Consider the following 27005-nt stretch of genomic DNA (forward strand, 5'->3'; position numbering starts at 1 on the left):
GCATCTTGCAGATCAATCCTAGAACATTTTTCACATTATCTGGCTGCCACTATCTGAATACAATACCAGGTGATATTGATAAGTGTGACCCAAAAGCTATGTCATTTTTTTGGGGTTATTCATCAAATCTCTATTTACAACTTCTAATTAAAGCTGGCAAGTACTAAAGGAGAACTCCCCGCATCTCACTCTGAAACTGATGTTAGACAATAGGTGAGAATGTCGGATTGATAGTGTTAAAGCAATCCGTCACCGTTATCATGGAGCATACCGAATGCCTTACTTTCTCTTAGCCATTAACACTGTGAGCAAGACAACAGAAAAGCAGCTCCACACATGTACGTCATTAAAGAATTCACTGACTATGTACGCAAATATAAGGAGACTGGATTGGCCTCTGCATGAACCACAGCAACTGAAATTGCAACCTGAAATGGAAGTCAAACCCAAACTCTGAGATCAACGAGTAAAACAAACTGACCTTTCACCCAAAGAGAATGAAAATTCAGAAACAGAATACTCATTTGTCATCGTGGATCAGGCTGAGGATTTTGTGACGGCTCCTTCCCAAACATATCAGTTGTATACAGGATCATGGTGACAGTCTCTGTCACACTGGTTTCACGCAAGAGAAGTTTCTCAAAGTAAAAGAAAAGTCATAAAAAAACTACATAAGGACAACCATGTCACAAGAGAGGCTGTATGGTCTGACCATTCTAGCCAATAAATCATTAAGTACATGATCTAATTTTTTTTAAAAAAAACTTCTAACCTTTTTTAGACCTATCATGCCGTTGGAATCAGATGACAAAAGTCACATCATCATTGTGTAACTCCAGACACCAGGACAATGAAATCACACTGCACCAGACCATTGAAATCACTATACCAGACTCAGACTGCCATTACATCTGCTTTTCCTTGCTGTTTAACAATGACATTGACAGTGCTGTCTGCTGCCTCACCAGATGACATTCAGAGTATGATCAAAGTTACTTGTTGAGTGATAAATTCTTAAGTTTATAGAGAAAACGTGAAATGTTTCCCTCCCAAATTCAGTTTAAAATGCAGAATATGAATTCAATGACAGTTCTTTTCCACTCTTGGGGACAAAACATATACTGCAGTGATTTCATATCTGCCGAAATGAGTGCAACAGCTGTGGCCTTGGGCAGTTAGGGTTCAGTGTTTACAGTTTCAGATCAAAGAACTAAATAACTCAGTGTGTGAAAAATAAAACAGTTATGCTGCACAAACACTTGACCCATCACCATGGCCTTGTCTAAGCAGGAGTGTCTGTGATCAGTCCCTAAGGCAGGGCTTTGCAGGTCTGGAGAGCATTCCATATCCTCCACGCGGAAGCCTAAAGATCCAGGGACACAGAAAGATGGCTTTTTTAGATGGATGTTTTCCAGGCAATTTAAAAGCATGAGGAGGTTATACTTTAGGTCCCAAAGACATTAGATTTAATGGGAAACAAAAACTTTCAACTCCATAAACTATATATTTGAATTATTACATGATGACTGCCCAGTCACCACGTTTTCTTTTTAAAAAAGGCTAAAAACTTCCTTCAATCAAACTTTTACAGTTTGATGAAAAAACAAACCTAGAACAGCGAGAGTTTACCGCCTCTAAAATCAGATGCACGTTCAGATTTATAAATCATTTAAAATTGTCCTCCGGAATACAAATGTTTTAGAAAACGATTTCCCACAAAATCATTTTGGAGCCAGAAAATGTAAGTAAAGGTCATTAACATTGATTTGCAATTTCAAAAGATTTTTTTCTATCCCATCGAATGCATACATTAAACAAACATACCCCTGTGTTAAAATCGAGCACAGGACCTTGAAAGAGAGACGGTTTCTGCATAATAAAGAAAGCATAATAAACTTTCATACTATCACTATCCTTTGTTTTCGGAAGGCTAAAGAAAAACCTCAAACTGACAATTGCTAATTGTTTCAGGTAGATGTAGGGGAAGCAGACAACAGTAATCAGAAGAGGATAAGGATCTTAATTGTGGTCTTTCAGCTGCTCTGATGATTAGCTGACATAGCCCCTGCAGGAACCCACTGACATCTCTCTGCCAGTATGTGCTCCACATTTCGTCCCCAGCAGCATAATCACACCACTTGCTTTGTGGTCCAGTTCTGCTTCGCATTCCCCCAATTCCAGCCCCTCCCCATACATCCAGACAAACTCCCTATGGTCAAGTCAGTAATTGGCCTTAAGCGGTTAATCAGACCACCCTGCCGGTGCCAAATCGTAACTGTTACAGAGTGAAACCAGCACCCTGTGAAAAATCTGACTCAGAGACTTTTCTACTCGTAATCTGATTAAGGTGGCAGGAGCAGGCTGCACCCTTGATGAAAAGGCAGATTTTATTTTTAAATAGTCCATAAGCAGTTACAGCAGGATAAGGCTAGAGTGAGCCCTGTTGCAATGACTGAAAATAAGAAAATAAATACATGTATTTTGAATGTAGGGTTTCTGTGTTCCTTGCTGTTTATTCTATCACAGACTCGTGCACTGCTCAACACAAAAACACATATTCATGATTCATTTCATGAACATTTCTAAGATGCAACTCATAGCAAGAAACATTGTTCACTCAACTCTCTATTAATTGAAATCTGAGCTGAAAAGAAATGATGAAATCAGATCATAATTGATATGCTGTAGAAAGGGCATCCTGCATCACACATTCCTTTTTTCTGAAAGCATGTGGATACAGTAGTTACCTAATCAGTTATTCCACTATATCTCAAAATCTATAAAAATAAAAAATGGATTTAATTTTATCCTCCTTCTCGGTTTCCACAACTCCCTGTCTAAAAGGAGTGTCGGATAAATGTTTGCTCTCATTTAGAAAATATGCCTTGATTGCATTTATTGACACTGCTCCCAGGGACAATTGTTTTTTCATTACAGTAATTACATATTTTAATTTCTTTCAATGTCATCTAAGAATTGGCATGGACATAGTGTGTTGATCCTGTGCTTTAATGTTTTTCCCAAACCAGAGTGATATGGGACCCCCTGTTCTAAACACATGATGTTCAACTGCAATACAGGACTCTTCCCTAAACTATCGCACTCCCTCCATCCCATCTGTGCTGGGCTGCTCACTCAGCGTGATCGAGCACCGATGAGCCCTGCTGATACCTCTCTATTGCTGTCACTCAAAGAGACCTGCAGCAGTAACACATATAGCAGCATGGTTTGAGAAAGTTGTAGAATCAAAAGTGGTTGCTATTCTTTAACATTCTTTAAAACATGCTGAAAGAAAAGGCAGTAATCAAGCCTTAGAAAATCACAATCAATTGCATTGGCACCTATCCTACTAGCCATCATGAGCTAATGTGTTATAAAGAAGATAGAGAAGGATGCAGTTTGATGATGTCTATAGACATCTGATCATGAATTATTTTGTATGTCTTTCTGTTCTGGCTTTTCCTCATAAAAATAAGCCCTTTCTTTATTACACGCCAAGCCCCAGAATGTCTTTAGCTATTGGGATTAGTGTCTGGTGTGTGGTCTGTGAGATGATTTATGATTAACAACAGTTGGCAGTATTTTTTCTACTGCTGGCATAGACTCACAGATTTATTTTTTTTTCATACAACAGATGCAATCACACTGGCTAGTCAGGGTCATTCCCTCAGCTGGTCTTCCCAGAATTCCGCACATTTGCAAGCGCAATATTAACCCTATGTGCCAAACACACAAAGTAACTTCTTTTTTCTTGCAGCCATATTGCACAGATAATTCTTAAGACTATTGTCTACTGTCTTTTTTAATATATTCCCTTTTCAAGCATAAATCAGACAACAGGTAATCCCATGAGGATTATAATTTACCCTTTTAAAATCATGCTGAGTTAAACATAAAGAGCTGAACATTCAGAACTGAATCTTAATGCTGAGACAAAGACAGCAACATCAGTCACTGAGAATAAATACTTTTCACCTTTACAGTTCTGAAAACTGGAATGTATTCCAATACTACAGTAGATGTACTGTTTTGCTCATATCCATTAACTGCAAACTATCTGTTACCAGCATCATTACTCAGCACCGTCCATCCATTGCCTTATGCCCTTTCCACTACAGGGTCATGGGGAAGCTGGAGCCTATTCCACCAAGCAACAGGCACAAGGCAAGCTACACCCTGGACAGGACTGACATTCCATTGCAGAGTACACAGACAAACACACTATGGCAACATTTCCAACTTTCACCCCATGAAAATCCATGTATTCACCAGGAGAACATACCTCTATGCAGACAGCACCCCAGGAATTGAACCCAGAGCCCCAGTACTACAAGACAGCCATGCTAACCACTGCACTACATTGCCACCCAGCTCACCAGCCATTTTCTTTAGTTATGTCCAAGCTTGGTTGATAAGACCTACACAACATTTTTTAGCAGCCATTTCAAGGAGTCAGTTTGTCACTAGTACATTTCTAGCAACAACAACAGATGCTTTGTACCACAAGACATTGATCAACCCACTTATTTTCTGTGGATTTTAGAGGTTGCATGTTATGTACCTGATATTTTCATGGTTATACTGTATATCTGTCTTTTTTATTTGGTTTGTACGCAGCACAGTGAACCTCATCTAAAAATCATCACAGCCTTTACAAGGAAATCAAAACCCAAGCTGTTGTGAATACCATGGGAAAAGCTCTTGAGACAGAACAACAACTGACACTAAAAGACTTTACGTACACCCTTGAGGTACTTTATAACTCCTAGTTGTCTGAATACCACACAGATGTGCCCTCTAGATTTATTCATATCCTAATAAATTGTGAATAAAACTCATCATATAGCAGAAAGATTTACCGATTAAAAGAATTCTAAAAATGTTATACTGTAATCTTAACAGCATTACACAGACGAAAGTCATATAAATAGTTAATCTGAGCCCAAATAACCAGAGGATTACATTTATTTACCTCTGTAGGTTTATTTAGTAAATCCTCCTCTGTCAGGGCTTACACTGACAAGATGCCTCTTGTAAGGCATCATCTGAAAGGGTAATTGTGATCATTCCTCCAGGCAGAACTGCTCTTAGAAACATCGTTCAGACCAATTCATTTCCATTTCAAAACCTCTTGAGTTCAAGCCATAAATGTTCAAGTGGATTCAGCTTCAGAAGGTTATTTGAGAACATGTATTTTGTGTGAGGGTAACCATTTCTTTGTTGATTTGGATGATTGTAGAACTGCTGGAATGTAGATTTTCATCCATGCTTGAGCGTCTTGGCAGAAAAAAAGGTGCTTGGACAGAACGTCCTGATGCTTGTTGGAGTTCATTATTCCCACTTATTTCAACAAGGGTTCCAGGATGCTTCAAAACAACTTCAAATCATACTAGACCTCCTGTCATATTTCACAGTAGGCATGAGTGTTCTTTCACTGTGCGTTACATTTTTTAAAGGCAATGAGTGTCAAAAATCTGATATGTAGGTAAAAAAACATCAATTTTCAATTAATCTGGCCACAAAATATGGCTCCAATTGTCACTGAGTAGTAGTTGCATCTTTTTGCGGTTAACCTTCTTAAGGGGTTTCTTCCTTGCAACCAGGCCATAATAGCCACATTCACAAATGTAACGATAAATAGTGGTTTTCAAAATTATTTGTCCAGATGATGCCATTATGTATCGGAGATCTTCAGTTTCTGCATTTGGCTTTTGCCTCCTAAACCACTTTTTTCATAGCCCTGTGATATCAATACACTTGCGCCCTCTTCCTGCCAGGGTGGCCACTATAGCAGTAAGCTTAAATGTCTTAATAATGGACAGCGAACAGTGGAAAGTGTCAAGATTCCAATTTTTTTTATTTTTTTATAGCCATCCCCCAACAGGTGGAGGTCAATAACCATTTGCCGCCAGTCTTCAGAGAGCTCTTCAACCTTAACTATAATGAGACATGCTACGACTCAATGCCTTCTGTTTAGTTCCAGAATGTTATTGCAGGTTTGTATGTGTTGGTCTTTATTTAAAGGAATGCTGAAAAAGTGTGAATTAACGTGACCTTTGTGTAATTCAACTGATTATTTCTGACAAATAGAACTTTGCTCTGTGCAATGCTATTATAATCGCAAAATAATACTTTCAGATTATTTAAGCAAGACACATTGTTTAATCTATGAATCTTTCTGCTATCTGAAATTATTTCCTTCTATTTCTTCAGGGTGTGACTAAATCTGGATCTGATCTACCACCTAATATGTCTTGAGGTCCAGAACCTCATTTTATGAGACAGATGCAGTCTGTCTGAAAAGAACTGCTTTTTGACATTATGCATCGGGTGCACCTTAAATGCTGAGACGAGGACCCTGAGCACAAACAGAACTTTAGTGACAGAGAATCTGGTAGTTTTTGGTTTGCTTAATGGAGTTCTAATGAAAGTTGGGGTGGCATGAAGGCAGCCGAAATAACTAAGCTCAGCGGATGTAAGTCGCAACTAATCCTGACGTAATCGCCTCAGTTCCCATATATACCACACTTCCCCTTTCCTCTTCCTCACTCGTTTTTTTATCCCTCTTTCAACCCTCTCCATTTTTACAGCTACACCTTGGTCGTCTTTGCCCCACGCATTTGGGGTCCCAGCCTCCCCGTCCTATGGCCCAGAGATTGGCCACGTGGGTTAAACCCAAGTTTTCACTAAATCCAATAAACGATTCTACCGCTACACAATCTTCAGCTGCTGTCATTCCTCGTGAATTATAGTAAGCAATATGGTTACCTGAGGAGTCAGTGGGAGTTTGGGGATCAATCATTAGTTATTGTGTAACACTAAATTAATAAGGAATTACCACAGACATATATTGAAAGGGAGCTTATTTGTAAACACAATTGTAACATACGAATAGGAGTCAATAGGTGTCTCAGATGAAAAATGATGAACTTACTATGTTCATGAGCGTGAGAACATAGTTTTGGACATGTTCCTTTCCATGGAATCGCACTACCGAATCGTCGACCGCAAGCAGCACCTCGATGTTGTAGTCTTCCTTTTTGGCATGTCTCCGTTTCCGATGCGACTCCCCCAGTCTGCGCTCCATGAGCTCCAGTGTATTGGGAAGTTCGCTGATTCCAAAATCCGGCACTGAAAAAGAATGCCGGAGAAGTACCAGTTACATTTGTTAAGTTACTGAAGCATCATCATCACCATAATCATCATTATTATTATTATTATTATTATTATTATTATTATTATTATTATTATTATTATTAAAATTTAGCACTGAAAAAGATTGTAGACAAAGCACAAAACAGACTTGCTATGTTACTAAATCTTCATTTTCATCATCATTATTCAAAATCTAGCACTGAAACATAACACTGAAGCAGCAGGACATAATTTTAAAACCATGTAGTTCATTTAAGAGCATATAGTATGTGTGCTAAGAAGTGATTTTAAGCCATTGTCAGACACAAGACTGTTTAACACTGAATTGAAAAAATAAGTGTGTTTTGAGAATTCTCCATTGAAATGTTACCCACAAAGTATACATGTAAATTAAAAACAAAACGGCAGCAGAGGAAGACACAACATTTTACCATAATCATATATTACTGCATTACTATCATCATTATTCATCTGTCTACACAGCTTTGTGAATAATCAAAAAATAACAATTAATGAAGTGACATACTGTACATAACATCTGAAACACAAACTTTCAAAGAATCTCAGTGCATGTGGTAGTAAAAATCAAATAAAATAAACTAAGACATGAAGGAGAACGTACTATTGCTGCTGCTATTTTATCTCTAAAATTTTCTTGATTTCTACCTTTTGTTTTCTTCAAAGTAGTACTTCCTTAATTTTTTCAGAAGAACCAGGTTACACATTAGCAGCACATAGCCCTACGCAGCTGATTCCAATCTGTCTTTTCTGAGTTTTTAAATTATAGCATCCTATCTGTTAGAAGCTACATTTGTTTTTACTGAAGTACAGATGCTATCTGGCATTAAAACAAAGAAAGAGCTTACTCTGTGTCTGACACCATTTGGCACAATCTGCTTCCTTGAATAATTCATCCTCTTAGGGCCAAGAAACAAGACACCATGCCATACTCTATACACAACACAAATGAGGTAGTGCAATGCATTTCAGTTGGTATAAAATCCAAGATACAATCCCAGAAAATGTGGAAAATTAATTTTAGAATTAAAGTTCCAGATTGAGCAGATGACAGAGACTTTTACAAAATAAATTTTACATACCATATTTTAGATGTTTGATTTGAGATGAAGTTTCATTTGGCAGTATTGTTACATTCCAGAAATAATTTCTTCATATTTTATTCACAATTCACTGACTGTGCTTCATGTGTCTTTAAACTAAATGTGACTAATAAAATACAGCATAGCTAGCAATTAAATACAGAAATCAACATTCATTTACACAATTTAAATTTTAATTAAATTTTCATTTAATTTAATTTAAAAAAATGTTGAAAACACAGAGGTACAATACAAAATACGATCATGTTTCTGCAATTGATCCTGTTCTTAACATTCACTTTTTAACACCAACTAATTAGGTGTCACACATTTTTATTTTAGACTATACAGTATGTATACTGATGGAAAAAAGAAACGCAACATTGGAATATGAAATGAGAATAGTTATAGCTTGTGTACTTTCACAAAAAGGTGTCAATTTGTTTTAAGCCCTCAGACTAGCAAACCAGCTTGTGCAGTGAGGTACTGCAACTTGCCAATCACACGAAAGCTCGTTAGGTGCACTTTTGCCCAGTGAGGTCCAAGTGTAACAATGCCTTTAAAAGGACCTTAATTCACAGCTTAGGTCACTGCAAAAGAAAGGCCACACTTAGTCAGTTTTCTGTGCATTCCATAATGCCTCGAATGTCACCAGAAGCAAGGGAGAGGGCCACTGGCATGCTGCAGGCAGGCATGTCATGTGCCAGCGTTGCCAGCCACCATGAAGTAAGCCTCTCAGCTGTGTCCCGACTGCAGAGAAGATATCAGCAGACCGGGAGGTCAGATGACCATCCAATATCTGGTCGCCCTAGAGTGACCACACCAGAGCAGGACCGACACATCAGACTGGTCCATCTGACAGATCGTTTCAGATCTGCCACTCGTACAGCTGCTGAAACTGCCGGCAGACACAATGCCCACATCAGTGACAGGACAGGGAGGCTCTATGCTGCCGGCCTTAGAGCAAGGCGACCTGTCAGAGGCCCTCTGGTCCCACCTCCTAGACGTCACACCTGACTGGCTTGGGCCAGACAGAAGCTGCGATGGACTCTTCAGCAGTGGCATCAGGTCCTCTTCACGGATCAGTCACTCTTTAGCCTGTTCCACGCAGACGGGAGGGCCAGAGTGTGGAGGAGGAGGTGTTGCATTTCTTTTTTCCATCAGTATATGTTAAATAATGGACTTTAATAAAGATTTTAATATCAGTATCTTCTAAAGTTTGATTCCTTCCGTGTGGGTTCTGCATGTTCTCTGCATGTTTACATTTAGTCCTCCACCTACTATGGTTTCCTCACTATCATCTGCAGTCATGCTGGCTAGGTTGAATGTACCTGTGTATGCGTGCATGCCCTGTGCTTGTGGAATAGGCTGATGGAAATCAATAAACAATCTTTTCTCAGATTCAACAAAAAAAACATGTCAGACCATGTCACTGGAGGATCAGAAACCCATATGAATAGTTCTGGAAGACAATATTGCAATTCTTTCCCTACATCAAGGAAGTCAGAAAGATTTCCTGTCTTTCACTGACTGTGCTATGCATGTTATCCATAAATCTGCTACAGCAGACTTATGACATTTAAAGACTTCACTCTCACAGTATCCTCCAGCAGGCACAAAAACTTCATTTGTTAAAAGTTAGTTTAAAAGTTAGGATAATACCAGCTGCAGATTACTGCACCCAACTCAGGGTTACATGAAAATAATATGAATGTGCGATTCATAAGCAAATGTATTTCTACACACTGCAGACAGTCCAGTACATTCTCCACAAGAATACAAGTATAAAAACTGATGCAAATCAATGCAGATTTGATAAATGCCTGTGTTCATCATAAATGGTACAGTATATGGTATGTAAATATTCTTGTCTGCCTAATGTTGAAAAACTTTGGTTTCAGATGTCTGGAACTGTAAAATTCAAATGTGTACCACTGTAAGAGTAAACATATGGTTAAGCTCTCATATATTTTTGTTGCAAACAGCTTCTTGGAGTTATTTCACAGTAGGAAAAAATGTTGTATCCCGCAACTTTTTTTACATGTTATAAAGCTACATGAAATGACATTGGGCCCCCTGCCGATGAGAGTGAAACTGAATCTACGTTTTCCAGCCCACTGCACTGCAGCATCATTTCTGGACTGAAGAGAAACAGTTTGGGAACAAGACAAAATAGCATGCTTTTCATGAAAAACACGCACACTAAAACATATTAGCATACATATTTGGTAGACCTGCTGAATCATAGTGTCCATGAAAAGCAAAAGCTTTATTCAAAAAATATATTCTATTTTGTGTGACACCAACGGATCTTTCATGCTTTGCTTGAGGTAATAATGACAATTTTAGAACACAAATGGAAAATGAGAAATGGTTTTATACAATCATACAAGAAAACTGTCTCCTTTTAAATACTGAAAGTTTCTAAATGTTACAAATAAATGTAGAATCAATTAATGCCAGTATAATAAGTATACAGCACTGTGTCAGCTTACACAGGTAGTGCACCACATTAGGTAAGTGAAAGAAAATATCAATGATTCACCCATCTGTAATTTAACCTGCTTTAGGTGAAATTTTCATATCAGACAATTAGAGCAGCTTGCTAATGTCCATAGTCTAAGCTTTCTTACAAATCATAACATTTTAAACTGTATATTTAAAATCAGAAGGCCAATGTACAGTATACAGTATATAACTGCTCAATAGACATGACACGGATTTTCCACAAGTTCATTTGCACATTCAAGGACTGTAATAGAAGCTTTGGCTTTCTAACAGTATCATCAGTAAAACATATGTGAGACCGCCTTCTAGTTCTCATAAGATAAATATAAGATTTACAATAATGGACTTTTTTATTAATTAAAATGAAGTATGAGACACACATTTTTAACCAACGCTTAAATGCGTTAAATTAAAATGTAATGTCAAAGCATTTTATAGTTACTTAATGCATTTTAAGTCTTCAGATTTTCAAAAAATGTGGAATTTATTTTTATTATATTTTATTATAATAAGTACACCTCCATTTTCTAACCACTTTATTCAATCCAAGGTCGAAGGGGACACTAGAGCATATAATATATACACATATTAATAGAAAGTTTAAAAAATAGTGAGACAAACTGATCTTCTTTTGACATATACAGTATGTATTACTGCAGTACTGCTTAAAAAGCCCTAAAAGTACTAAAAGAATTACTAAAGAGAAGCCATTGACTATTCAAACTATTGACAGAGACAAGTTTCAAAATAACAGCAAGGAACCTGATTTTTTTAATCTTTTGTTCATGAACAGGAAAATATTTTAAAAGAAAAAGAATATTGTACTGGATGATCCAAAATACAAATATAACAAAATTCTGATACTTTTTTTATCTACTTTTTGTTTAATTGTTTGTTTCCTAAGAAATTTTCAGTTTCGGTATCCCTAAGTACCACAGAGCTAGAGAGATCTGCCAAGGCAGTGAACTGTACAGCATTCTTTGTCCACAGTAAATATTCGCACACTACCACTTTCCAAAGTGGCTATCAAACAGAAAAAAAACTGTATTCGTGTAAGACCACAGCATGCTTTCACCCAGAAAAATAAAACCCGAAATACTTTCCACCAAATCTAAACAAACTGCCCCTTGCTAACCAACCACTGAAAGAAGAGGAAAACTCCACCACGTTTCTCCCACAGAGGGCTGGATTTTATAAGAGCTGCTCGGATGTAAAACTTCAGCAAGGCACTGGGGTTTTGTGGTAGTGCCTCTTTAAAATTCTAGCCATGAGAGGAGAGAATGTCAGGCAGCGGATTGAGAGTCTGGCTGATGCCAGCAGAGAAAGAAGCTGATTGTTAAGTGATAAGTAGTTCAAATGCTTCATTACTCTACTTAGTACCAAAAGCGTAAGCGCATTCAGACAATAATGCAAACAACAGAAACGACACAAAATCGAAAGCCAGGCAGCTGAAATAAAAAGGTCAGAAAATCAAAAGGCCAGCAGCCATATCACCCTGCAACTCACAACTGGCAACCCACTGAAGCTAAGCAGGTGTGAGCCTGGTCAGTACCTGGATGGGAGACCTCCTGGGAAAAACTAAGGTTGCTGCTGCAAGAGGTGTTAGTGGGGCCAGCAGGGGGCGCTCACCCTGTGGTCCACGTGGGTCCTAATGCCCCAGTATAGTGATGGGGACACTATACTGTAAACAGGTGCCGTCCTTCGGATGAGACGTAAAACCGAGGTCCTGACTCTCTGTGGTCATTAAAAATCCCAGGGCGTTTCTCGAAAAGAGTAGGGGTGTAACCCCGGCGTCCTGGCCAAATTTCCCATTGGCCTTAACCAATCATGGCCTCCTAATAATCCCCATCTATGAATTGGCTTCATTACTCTCTGCTCTCCTCCCCACTAATAGCTGATGTGTGGTGAGCGTTCTGGCGCACTATGGCTGCCGTCGCATCATCCAGGTGGATGCTGCACATTGGTGGTGGTGGAGGGGAGACCCCATTACCTGTAAAGCGCTTTGAGTGGAGTGTCCAGAAAAGCGCTATATAAGTGTAAGCAATTATTATTATTATTATTATTATAAAAGAGAGTTTGGCAAATAAGACCAGATTATCATATTATATATCATATATCATATATCATATTATCATATGGCCCCACTAACACCTCTTGCAGCAGCAACCTTAGTTTTTCCCAGGAGGTCTCCCATCCAGGTACTGACCAGGCTCACACCTGCTTAGCTTCAGTGGGTTGCCAGTTGTGAGTTGCAGGGTGATATGGCTGCTGGCCTTTTATCATATTTAAACATGATAAATTAAAAAAGATTCCAGCCTGAATCCCCTTAACTGGCATTTACCCATCCAGCTTCTTCCTTGGTGCCCTAACAGGACTCTCATTGAGCCACTATCTTTTACCAGGCTTCAAGGCTAATAGATACGTAGTACAACGTATGTAAAGCAAATAGAAGCATCAGGACCCAGTATCCCCTATATAAGTCGAAGGTCATGCACAGGGATAGCAACGGAAAAGACTCTGAGCAGGTACTGTATTTACATGTTTGCACATCCTTCGAAAACCCCAATGGCACTGCCCTTGTGTAGCGTGAAAAAGTACATATTAACTGACATTGATAAGTAATGACGGATGAACAGTGGTTAATAGTGATTGATTTACTGCTACCTAAATATAGAAATGTGAATTATTTTCACAAAAGGCGGTCTCTGTGTCATTCGAGTCACTACCGAACAGCAGGATACGCACTATGATCTTCTGCCCTATTAACACGGACACTTTCCTTCACGTAGCACCAGCATCATTTGTAGAAACGCTCCCTTAATAACGACCACAAATTCAATGCTGTGCAAAAGGATGTGGTTTGTGTCTCATGAGCTGACGCTGTGGGAGAAGTCGTTAATTGTCCATTTTCTGGAGTTATCATACATCAAAGATTTGCAATTGCAGTTTAGGTCACAAACCCAAGATGTACTGTGCTCTAATGTGGTCACTGTATCTGAAGATTTCCACATTTAAGACTGGTACAGTGACAGAAAACAGCAGATGCAAAACATGCAGTAAAGTACAGTTTCACCATACAGTACTGGTAGTAAGTCATCCAATAAAATTATAATCCTGGCTTCTTTAAGCCCTTTGTTGGTACACCGATAAAGTATAATCCAACTCAATATTACACACAGGTAGAATATGCAGCGATGTACTATAAATCCTTTTTAAATTATTTATCACTTATTTTGTGTCCCATCTATCTGGTGTAGATTAATGTCCTAAATTATAAAAGCCTAGCATTTCATTGGTGGAAATTTAATCAAGTAAAAAACTTACTTGACTAAATAGCAGATGCATTCAAAAAATACTTTTAAGTAATTAATTTTCTATTTTTGCAGTACATAACACAAAAATGACTTTAAATATACAGCAATTAATGTGTGAATTTAAATACAGTAACTCTTAAATAGTGTTAAGGAACATTATTAAAACTGGTAGTTTAATTGAAATCTACCAAAACTCACAGCAGCTTCTTCTAGCGACAAGAAATGCTGAAATAAACTGCTTGGTACCAGATGTTATGGGTATTGTTTTCAGTAAAAAATCTCTATTGAATTTACAGTGCACCCGGGCCTCTTTTGCTGTAGACTTCCCTGCACATCCACAGGCGCCTTGCATTCCTCATTTTTACCAGCTGGTGACCGAGCACTGCAGCAGCTGTAATACTGTTGTTATGGTGGAGGCAGTGAAGGGGAGGGGGCCTGCCTATGTACACTGACTGGAACGGCTCCTGAGAGAAAAGTCATATATCCTTCAGTCTGCAAAACCTCCACTGGCACTGGGGCGAGCCTGCTAAATTGAAATACAAGTTCCTATTGTGACAGTTCTCAGGCACGTTGTGCATTTATGGAGTTTGCATATGGAATTTCTTCAATGACTGGCAGAAAAGCAGAACAAAATTATTGCTGAAAAATAAAATATCCACAAAGTTTTGTTAATAAAGTGCGGACCCTTCTGTTGTTATTTAGACTTTTAAATAAGAGGCTTCAGTAAGCTTGTCTGAATTCCAAGTCTGTGAAAATGTTTTTGAAGGACATGTTAGTGTGCTATGACTTTATTTACTTACCACAATAGACTTTCAACACCAAATAAGTATAATAACTTTAACACTGTATTTTCCTGCATAGCTGTCCTCCCAGTCTGCAAGCACGAAATGAATTCAGCCATTGTCTGCTGGTCTCATGATTCCATATTTCAGGCCTACCTTCATTGTGGAGGTCCTCCCTTGTGCTGCCGGATTCCCTTCTGCTGGCAGACCTGCGGTACACCACGTGAACTCGCCCCTTCTCTTCCACTTCCTGCTGCCCCTTCTCTAAGGGCTCAATGAAAAACTCTCCATTATCAGTGCGAATCAGGCCTGCCTGGAAAAAGAGTTTCCCATGTTAGTACTGTCATCTAACTCAAAGGCCTACTGTATCAAGCCAGCCGGATGGCTCCCTACAGCACTGTTCTGGCAGCTCTGTGTGTCAGACTGCACACATCATGGTTTCTGAAGGCGTAAAAATTGACAACTAGGCTGAGAACTGAAGGGAAAAAAGAAAAAACCTCACACAGACGATGACCTAAGCTTTCATGCTAACACAGCTTTCAACAGTAGAGATGTTTTTGAAAATTCCTTTGGCAAAGCTTGTTTCTCCAAAACAACAGTCTGTCCACTTTGATTAGAAGAACTGGGTGTCCTGTCCCTGGATCCCCAATTATTTAAATGTAATGGCACCAAGTGGCAAACTCTATAGGAATTTCGGGAACCAGTAAAGACAATCAATATGTGCTCACAAAAAGAGAAATTTCTTGTTTTAAAGTTAAAATAATTGGTGTCCAGGAATCAAGGACTATATATCACTACCATATTGCTACAGTACCAGTTAATATGCATGTACACAGCTCTTTTAATGCAAGCCAACTTCTTGCATGCCCAGAAATGGATCTTAAAGCCAGACCCTGATGGAGAATCTCTGAGGGATGCTGCACCAAACTGCTAGGACCAATAGGATCTAGGCATGTAGGAGTAAACATGCATCACTGTGAGGTGTCCTAGGGTGTCCAAAGTGTTTAACAAGCAAATTAGTATGGTAGTGACTCCAGCCACTGCTGTGTGTTGTTGGGGTTAGAAAGATGAGCTTGTCTAAAATAATAACCTACTGGGAAAAAAGTAACAACTCATTGGAAGAATAATGTGTGTGTATACAGTCACTGGATTGGATTGGATATGGATTATGAGTATGAATATTAATGAGTTTTTGCCATGGCACAACAACAGGGAGACAGAACCATCTTAAAACTTATAATTCCACCTTAGTATTAAATACAGTGTTTTATTCCACATTAGTACTTTATGTTGTATATTATATATAACAGGTATATCTAGGTAGTATGGAAAGACACGTCACTGCGTGTGCTGCAAAAGAGCAAGCAGAGGTTAATTCCCAATGGGAAAGTAAAAAGAAAGATGAGAAAACACAACGTTTGGGCTGTGGAGCTTCTTCGTGCGGGTGGGTGGGAAAATGAGGCAGGGCAGGAGCTTGAGACCAAGGGGTGAAGTAAGGAGGACAGAAAAGAGAATATCTTTCTGCTTTTCAGCAGGGGATTAACTTGTTCTTTTTATATAATACATATATACATATAAAGGTTACTCTTAGTCTTAGAAGTCATAATAGTTCTGTCTTCCAAATGCTGAAGTATGGCAGAAGCTAATATGCATACTCATTATTCATTGTAAATGCATGCTCTTACATAACTATTCTTATAGTTGTATTTAAGTTCTTTGGACGATACATATATCTGTATATAATAAACATAAAGAGGAAAGAAAAGAGAGAGAAGATACTCGAAGTGAAGCCACTGGCTCATTACAATGTTGTTCACAGTCTCTGGATTCTCAGCTCCACCATCATAAAGGACTTGAAATGTGCTGGAAACAATGTCTTGAACCTCCTTCCTTGTTTGATTTAATGAGCACAGAGAGCCGTCTGGAGCTGTCACTGTTTCAGACAGCGAGACTGCTGAATCCTCCACCGACAGGCAGGTGTACCTTGACTGCTCCTAGACTGTTTTGTTTTCACGCCATTTATATACAGCAGATGAACCCTGTGCTTGCTGCTTAAACAAGGAGCTTTTTTTTTTACTCTTATCATCTAAAAAATAAACAAACTAGATAGGAAACCAATAAAGAACCAATCAACAAATCACCGCAGTGCAACAAAATGTACATAAAATTAAGCAAATCAGGCATACATAGAAATAACCCTCTATAGGGGCAGCATCACTGCCAAAGATGCCAGATGTTATGGCCTGGCATTGCCCAATCGTTCCTTGATGTTTCTATCAGTCTCTCCCTGTCTCCCTGTCTCTCTCTATAGGCATGTGTATCAGAAGCATCAGCTTTCTGAAGTGTATGTTATTGTTCTCCGGTGAAGTTCAGTGATTCCATCATCCACCCACAAAAAAAAACATAAATGTCAAAAATGCTCTGTTAATCTTCATTTCAGCCTCTGTGACCTGAAATGTTTGACCTGCCCAAACTTTGGCTGCTGGTGGATAGATATAATTACTGAGATCAGCCTTGCAAGCGGTCAGCGCTGAGACAATCAGTGGTACGCATGGAGAGTCGAAATTCTGTGTCACTGCTCCATCTTGCCTCTACCAGCAAAGGGGAAGCTGGGACAAACTTTCTCATTCTACTCAAAAGAAAGAGAAAGCTCTGCTGGATTTCATTCTCCCCATGTACAGACTCAGGTTCCGGATAAACAGTTAAACGTCCTACAGCAATTTAAAGACAGCAATACCACAGACTTTTTCAGTACACTGCAAGCTATCATTTAAGCATGCAAATATATATATCTCCACAAACATTTTGGCAGTCTCGGAATTTAATTTTAGTTGATCCAGGCCTAATTATACTTGGTTTACAACTGTGCAAGGACTGTCAGTCAGTCTTTGTGCAGTTAAATATAAGTGATAGCTTACAAATGTTTGCATTTATCATAATTTTCTTAATATATTCAGACTTATTCTGTCAGAATAAAAACATTAATTATAAAACAATTTTAAAAATTTGGATAGCAGTTGTTGCATAAATTCAGCAAGAAACAGTAAATTTCTATAATCTACTGTATAATACACTACTACTGAATTATATATTGCACCACTAGGTTTTATATAAATATAGGCTTCAGTGCTCTATGATATTTATATTATTTTTGAAGCAGAACATTCATTGTGCAGCATGTATGAAAACACATTTATAAAATTTCGTACTATATTTCTCACCTTTCCAAACAGTATATTCAGATATATACTTAAGGTTCAAAAATACGAATTTTCACACAATAAAAACTGTTTATCATATCTGCTCTCAAAATACATTAAATAACAGAGTACAATATCACCTTTCTTCAGAAGTAAACCAACAGCACTGAACATTTTATTGAAAGAGTTAAGTGAAAAATACTTCAACTATGTCCTGCTTTGGGAACACACTATGCTTAGACCCTGAATATAAGGTAAGTGTTCTCCCAGATTCATCAGTCATCCAAATCAAGATCCCATACAGTAGTTTCAGCTTGCTAATAATATGTAATCTGACAGTAATACTAAGCACAAAAATGTTTAGATGATTTTTCCAAAAATGGCTAAGATGAAGCTCTACAACTTAATTAGGCAAGTCAAAGGGATCTCATGTCATCTGTAGGAGGTTGAAGAGTTTTCTTCCTTTCGATAGTAATCCTTAAAAAAACAAAGCAGACAAAGAAGTTCCTAGTTCCTGTAGATGTGTAGACAGATGGAAACTGACTTTCTCTCCAGCTAAAACACTAGGATAAAGATACAATCAAGATGGGATACTAACAATAAGGAAGAATGCTAGAGTAAGATTTCTGTATGTTTCCTCACATAGTGAGAACTGAACTGTGACTGTCTGACCACAGCTATAAGAATCAAAAATCTGTGAGACGAGAGAAGTAACCAACAGAATCCTGCTACAATTTCTTGACTTCAAATGAATTTTTCACAGAATTATTTTTATCACAGACTGGGACAGCCAGTTATCCTTTAGCCCAAATCCCCAATCTGGGGAGATACAAAATGAATACAATTTAAGTCATAGATGTTACAGGAAGATATTGCTGCTTGGTAAACTGTCCAGAGAAGAGCAGCTAGATAAATTCCAAGGCTTCAAGTAATGCCCTACCCTAAGAGGCTGAAGCAACAGAACCTTTTTTAGTCTTGAACAAACAAAACCATGAGGTGACCTCAAGCCAAATAGCCTTATGCACACATGCTTCCTTCTCTTCTATTTCACATGCAAACTGAAAAAGAAAGCATCAGGGCTTTCGTTTCAATATCAAGAGGGACAAAGCTCCTACGGGGCCGTGTTAGCAGCCCAACAAAAAACGAGTGCTGTGTTGTCCACACAAGACCCGGCTCCCAGCTCCACCCCACCACACATCAGCAGCTGATTGTGTCCACCAATCGGAGGTCTTGACATGCCAAGGACTTTATAGTCTTTTATAGTAAATTAGTCATGAATCTGCTTATCCATTATGTAAGAGACAAATGTGTACTAATTGTAACATTTGTAAAAATAAAAGAAGCAGATGTAATAGGTCTTTTTCAGCTTTTTTTTCATTGGAGTCTGGGCAAATGACCCTTGACAAACAATTTAAACATATCGAAAAGTAAAGCACACAGACACACCAAATTCCACACACCAACACTACCAACTTTGTAAATGTATAATCCTTCATTCATTGCCATCCAGTCGGTATCATTTTCAAACCCGTCAGTATCATTTTCCAGCTAGTCTGCTTTCAGACTCCAGCTATATTGGTTTGAAAGAAATGGCACGAAGCCTGCAATTTAAAGAACACATTAACTTGTGCACACACGTCTGACCAGGCAAAACCCGGTTCAGGCTCTGCTACAAAAAAGCACCATAATGCCTACCCCTTTGACAACTCTAAAACCATCTGTAAAAAAGTGGAAAATCCACCCCACATTTCATGGTGTATTTACATCTCAATGTGCTGTACAAAGCCAGGATAATACAACAAATCAGAAGACTGACAAAAAAAAATTAAACAAAATAAAAATACTTTTGTGAAGATGACTAACTCTGTGTACTCCATATGTTGTGAAATGCATGAAATGCAATTCAAAACATATGGCACTAACAGCAAATGAATCAACCAAACACAAATAAAATGCCCAAAAGCTTTAATATGCCTACACATATTTTCAACAAAGATAAGAGTGCACCATCCTGGAGTGTGAGACACATTTAATTTCTGTTCCCTGCCACAGAGCAAAGTTTAACATTTGCACACCACACATCTACTTATAGTCAGTAAGTGCATCAAACAGAACAGACAAACTCATTCTAGTTTGAAACTTCCATGTTCCATTTAAACTTACAACTAAATCAATTTCCTTTACTTTCTATTAATCTTCTGTAACACATGATTAAACTCTGTCATACAATCCTGAGTGTGAATTACAATATCTTACTATTACTATAACATTACATTACTATCATCCAACGGTTTTATTTCAAAACACAATCAGTGCTGCATATTATAAAAACACATGCATTTTTCCCTAAAAATAATAGCATTGCACAATCCTGCAACACCACTTTTTTCTCTGATATTCTGACCCATTTATCAAGTTGCAGATTAGAGACAAGACCTTTTGAATGTCTGTCAACCAGCCACTGAACTTCAATTTGAAATAGACGGCCGATGCTTCCCCTATAGAGTGTGTTTCCATCAGCCTGCCTTCGTCTGTAAAATATAAATAGAAAGCCTTGTTTCGGATTTCAGAACTATATCAAGTTTATATAGCCAGGAAGTATTCTAAGTGCAGACAAACAGAATTCTAAACTTCTTCCAAATGCATTCTGCAATGCACCATTCTAAAAACATTTCACTCCGGATCAAGCTAGCTGGAGACTACATGTTCCCATATCTTTGAAGAAGAACTGCTTTAGAAATGACTACATCTCACAAAAATTGCTGGCCTTCATAAACCAACAGTGAAATGTTGTTTTTATTTTCTGTTTATGCGTTCTTATTTGTTAAAAATATTGCATAAATATATTGCATCCTTATCAAACAGACTGGTCATTAGTCCAATACAGTAACGTTATCTTAAAACAAGAACAATTATTATTACTATACCCAGGTTGTGCCATTTCAAATTAACTGGTATGTATCATAACTTACAGTATGAGATTCGAAAAATATTAAAACACACCTTCAACTTTTATAAATACTCTATTCCTAGTTTCTGCATGTCTGCTTGAAAATATAGTCACATTTGAAGCTGCACGATCCTATTGGAATGGTTTAACCCTTCAGCAGAGATGCCAATAAATGATTTCAGTATTTCAGTATGAAGCTATAAAAGCAATGCATATGACAAGCTGTCCAAAAAACAGCACTGATCTGAATATATGAACATAGAATAAAGGGAAAATGTGGTACAGAGATTTGCTTAAAGTTTTTTGTCTGTCATTTTTTAAGCTTTTGAAGTCAGAACACTGTCAAACAGGAGCTCAAATGACAGAAACATTTAACATGAGGATTCCTACAGTTAGTGCCTGTCCTCCTAACAGAAGTACTCCTACACTCAAGAACAAAGCAAATATTCGAATATAGAGCTGGGCTGTGCCTGTTTCTTCTTGAGTAGAACACATTCAATTTATTGGTCCATAAAGGTACAGTATCTACCAATACACCTCAGAGTTCTCAAGACTGCGCTGTCTCACAACTCATCACCTGAGAAAGAAAAATAACATCTGTTGAACATTCTCCAAGTAGCTCAGGGAAAGAATACATCTTCCTTTCTTTTGTATTCAAAGGCATTTTATTCTTGTGCCATTTATGACAGCTTTCATCCAATGCAACATCCCTAGATGATGATGGTTTAATTAGACCATTTCATTAAAATAATGACTTTAAAATGATAAACTCTATGACTAGAGTCTTGGAGTTAAGCAGTAGTAACAATGGGCCTAGTATGCATTTGAGCTACAAATGAGAGGGCACAGTGGCACATGATATTGTGTTCTGTCCTTTTCATCTACGTACACAGCACACTAATATCCAACCGCTTCCAAACGCATCAAGTTGGGAAAATATTTTAAAAGTCACGATTCTATTTGAAAAGCAAGTGAGGAGCACTACTTCAAGGGTTAACAAAGTGTACTGTTGGATTCCTCAGACGCACAGCTGTTCCGACACAGATGTTGCAGCTGACGAGCCCATAAAAAATAATTAGAAAGTATTCATTTGAAATACATAAAACAACATGTCCCTGAAACCACCAGGTTTGCACAATCAAGCTCTCTCTGGGGTTAGCCATGGTAAGAAAATTGTGAACTATTCATTATTGCATTTTATGTACAGTCTACACGGGTTTTAATGGGAAACTCTCACAGAGGTCTGCTAAGTAGGGATCAAATTTCAAGCTCCCCACTCAATCAACTCAACACTGTTCAATTTGGAAAACTTCCCACAAACACTTAGCCACGGGACAGCAGAGGTACGCCCTCCACATATCTTTCTCACGTATCCTTTGTGCAACAGGCAAGGTGGTAATGATGCAATAAAAAAACAAATAAATCAGATGTCTAATTAAACATCAAAGTCACTTGTTACTTCCCTGCCGATGTGTCTTTCAGTCAGCAGGGGCAGGTGACAACAACTTAACTAGGAACAAGAATAGAGTAGGAAGTCACACACAAGAAAACCAGGATAGTAACAGTGGGCATCATATCCATGTATAGGAGAAACAAATAAGAGTGTAGATAAACAATAGGACCCTCATCTATTTTCAGGACACAATGTTTAACAATGATCAAAGAGATGTTGTTATCAATTGAAATGTGTAATAAAATGCTGAGTGAGGGTTTTAATTATTCAGGTTTATTGTGTAGACTTTACTGTGCAAAAAAACATTAATACCTGAGCATGTTTTCTTTGTTCATAGAGTTTAAATAAAAAATCAAAGTAAGTTCTCAGAATCTCATTCAGTGTTCACAAAAGATCATGCTAAGACTCCTCTGTCTCCTGTCTGGATATGTTAAAAGTGACTGAAAATTAGGAAATGCTAATAAATGATGCACTGATCAAAGTGTGAGAAGCAAAAATATGTTTTAAGAAAGAGAGCTCATAGGATAGACCCTGAGCCAAGAGATTTCTGAGAATTATGTTATAGGAGTTATTGTAAATGTATCCAGAGTTTCTCCCATGTTTTGATGCCCTGCCACTGTACATAAGGATTTGTGTTTGTTCTGGTTGTGGCAATGTAAGTGAAGTCAATCAGTTGAATTGGAACCACCTGTGGTACTAGCTATATACCACTGAGGTGCATGTGGAGCTGGTGGGCCTCCAAAAGATTAATACTGCAGGCGCACACACACCCAAGCTTCATACATCTGTGATTTTTTTACACGACCATTTGTAAGTCATTAATCTGTGAAAGTACTTGTTCATCAGCATAAATTTGCATATTGGCATTTGTGTAATAAATGTTCTTATACCAAGAGAAAAGTCTCCTGCCCAGCAACACAGTAATGTGTTGACCCACCTTTTGAAGTATACATTATAAGGACATAAATTATTAGGTGAATGATTAAAAAATTATTGAAGGAATCCACTTTCTCAGCTTCAACACAGCTTCAACATGGCTGAATAGCATGTTCTAGACTCCCACAAGCCTTTGTGCTGAAAAGTGTTCTTGTTTAGTCTCCAATGCACATCTTCTCAGTTATCACTGTCTCTTGTTTGTGTGTCGCTTCACCTAGAAGAAGTCCATTGGGTTGACTATGTGAATGCATTTGACGATTCTGAGCACCGGAATCAAGTTCCCTCACATTCTCTTGTGTTCAAGACTAAAGGCATTCAGTTCCTTTAACTTAACAATGGAAAACATTCCTTTAAGGCAAGGATTCAACTTTGTTTCCCTGGTTTGACCTGACACCTACCGTACCTAAGCTGTAATACTGCTGTCTAAGTCTTAGATACTCTACATTGTTCTTCTCTTTTGACTAAGTGTTGTTCTGTGGTAATAAAAAAAATTGATTTGAATGTGATATTCTAATGAAGATTTTGTTGTTTTTGTCATAAGGCACTTGGTAATCCTAATAGATGTAAAATATTGTATTACAAAATGTGGCATTTTAGCTTTATAGCTACTTAGAGATTAACTGATTGTGCTCATGAGAAGGAACACCTAACAATGAGGCTATCACATCTGATGGATCACATTATCATCACTGTACAGTTATCATTAGGAAGCTGTTGTCAATGTAAATTAAGGATTGATGCATGACAAATGTGTTTCATCTCATCCAAACTGGGCTGTATTTTTTGTTTTCTGAAGAAAACAATGAATTTTGAGCAAACTTGTTGATGCTCATAAGCCATAACACACATATTGTAACACCATGGTGTAAATTTGAGCAGAATATGCTGATATCCTGCCAGAATAACATCATGCCATATGTATGTGTAAAGTTTAATATGTCACAGAGAAACCTTTGAACTCCTGCTCTATGCTTTGATAAAATCAATGTTTTTTCAAAAGATAATCTTGAGTGATTTGTCATGACTTCAGCTACAATACTAAACACTGTCATAATCACTTCTAATCCCTTCAGTACTGATGACAACGTGATTCAAATGACATCATTCGTTTCAAAACTGGAAACAATGACTGAAGTAGTGGTGATTTCTGTTTTTTTCATCACCTCATTTCTCTTTTTCTCATTCTTTTTATTTGATGTTTCTATCACACTGTATTTGTACTGTTCTTTCACACTGTATTTGTGTATCCCTCTGTAGCTTACCATCCTCTCCTGCCTATCCAGATATTGATAGAAAATCCTGTGCGATTTGTTTGGGAAGAGTAGCAGTCAGTTGCTATCTAAAGCATGGTCCATATGGTGCTATCTTGCTGCTCTAGGACTAGACAGGGATCCAGGACAGTTGACAGTGATTCTACATCAATCACTCTTCTTCATCTGAATCCTAGGTAAACTAATGAAAACTGGCTGGCTATAACATGTTCAATGACGTTGTCCTGCCCGGTCACCCATTAAAGTGAAGGCAGATTACATCAGAACAATATCTGGCCGACTGTTCCAGGGAACAGGTCAAATCAGTGAGGATCAAAGATCTCTCCAGCTGAGGGCTCTCCAATATGATTGCAGAAGACATTGTTGAGAGATGATAGAAATCTCCACCTAACTAATAATACACAGATTCAGTAGTGCTATCATACAGACACCAAAGCAACCCTTTTCAAAATAACACCCTTCTGTCAGAGCTACAAAGCAGAGAACTGCCCTTTATACCAAACAACCTTCAGTTTTCTTTTACCTGCAGCTGGAAACCAGAACACTATGTTCTTAATTTATTTTTCTCTCTCATAAACACCCCACAATATATACAATTTACTGTACTGCCCTCAGTAATCTTCCAAAGCAAAATTACTCCAGTTAAAACAAAAAAGAAACAGATTTATTTTTTTTTAATAATGCAATTGCCAACACTATTTCTAAAAAGAAAAACAAAGCCTAGGCCTTTTTCATGTTTTATCATTCTCAAATGTTGAGAACATGCAGGGTTCTTCAAAATAGCAATTACAGGGAGTGACAGACCTTGAGAGAGTGTGAGGAATCAGAATCAGTTTCATTCACCAACCAGAAATTGCAAGGCAGATCATACAAAAAGGTACTGTATAATGATTCAAACGTAGATAGACCAGCAGCAACATTGTCTTGATGAACAGTGAACAATTGTTAGATTATCAAAGTGTAATGGTCTCAACGTCTTGCTTTGCAAACTTGCATTTATCATATTGGTTTTAACTTTTATAACCTTGGTTTGAGCTTTATGCGTATTTGTTTAATGAAGCAGGAAGCAAATAATCTACAGTAATCACATTTTTTGTCTTCCAACATGAAAATCTGCCCTGCTACTGTAAAGAGTTAAAATTATTCTATTTAAAAACATTTTGACAATAGAGCAACAACTAATGTGTCTGCTGCAATAGGTATGATCCAGCAATTCCAATTAGGAGCAATTCCAAAGGAGAGAGAGCACTGACAGTACAATACACTCCCATATAGTAGCAGAGTAGTTCAGACAATAACTGTTCTTGTAGATCATATTCACGTCTCATGTACAGTACAAGCATCTGCAGTTTTGATTTTGAATTAGTCACAGAAACACAATTCAATTTGTAGACCGCCAGATGTGCCTAAAGTCATGCTACTCCAACAAGCCACATCTGTCCCATGGAGCAATCAATTTCTGTCGTACTGTCCATTCATTCGCAGCAGGACCTCAACAAGGCAGGAAACACAGTACATTAGACAGCTTTTAGATTTGAGCGATTTTGACAGTCAATAAATCTGCATAGCAAGTACAAGAGCTGAGGTCAGCATAAATCCATATTTCAGTTACCCCAGTAAAGAAATAAAAATCTATCCCCCCTGGGTGTGCTGTGCAAAATTCACTCTCCATTCATATTGCTGTCCTTATAAGAATAAAGGACTCATAATTTCAGCAAGAGGCCTGTAAAAAGAGAAATAACAGAGAACACTTAATCCTTGGGATCAGTACAGAATGAGTTTAATTCTCTTTCTGGAACTTACTTTCGGTCTTGGGGTGTTACCCAGACTCCATGTACAGGTATTACATGTATTAGACATGTAATAGTAAAATACAGTTCTTCCTTTTACTTGTTTTCTATATGAGCAATTAAACGCATGCTTGATCTATGACAATTTTCAGTCTTCCAGTATTCCATCACTAAAGCAGATTCACTACTGGGGATTTACCGCATGAGTGAAAGGATGTCTATTGATTTTTTTCCCTATAACTGAAACATGCTGCCACAATCAATAATTATTGTCTCAGTTTCCCATTAGTATTCAGTGTAAGGCCTTGCTGTACTGCCCTGTGCTTTTGGAACAGGCTATGTTAATAAATGAATGGACTCAGCTGAAGATGGTGAGAGAAACAGAACTTAGTTTTCGAAACAACTGGTCCTGTCCATCATTTGAACCCAACATATTAAACACTCGTAGTTCAGGTGGGTAGCTGCGTCAGCATGCGTAGGCTGCAAAGGAACAAGTAATAGGTTTATTCCATGCTGAAAAAAAGAACAAAGAGAACACAACGTTTC

General features: G+C 37.9%; 1 protein-coding gene across 2 annotated transcripts in view; it reads right to left on the bottom strand.

The window, feature by feature from the left end:
• Positions 1-27005, bottom strand: part of adamts14 (ADAM metallopeptidase with thrombospondin type 1 motif, 14) — a 66454-nt gene that overhangs the window by 32854 nt on the left and 6595 nt on the right. Inside the window, exons 3-4 of one of the 2 annotated variants that reach the window (XM_088634636.1) lie at positions 15016-15172; positions 6935-7131 (exon numbers count right to left, since the gene is read on the bottom strand). In XM_088634636.1, the coding sequence (XP_088490762.1) occupies positions 6935-7131; positions 15016-15172 (354 nt within the window). The remainder of the gene's footprint in view (positions 1-6934; positions 7132-15015; positions 15173-27005) is intronic. The other variant, XM_088634637.1, reaches the window with a different exon arrangement.

This window comes from Lepisosteus platostomus, chromosome 6 (genome assembly GCF_059453375.1).
Source record: "Lepisosteus platostomus isolate fLepPlt1 chromosome 6, fLepPlt1.hap1, whole genome shotgun sequence".
Classification (NCBI taxonomy): Eukaryota; Metazoa; Chordata; class Actinopteri; order Semionotiformes; family Lepisosteidae; genus Lepisosteus; species Lepisosteus platostomus.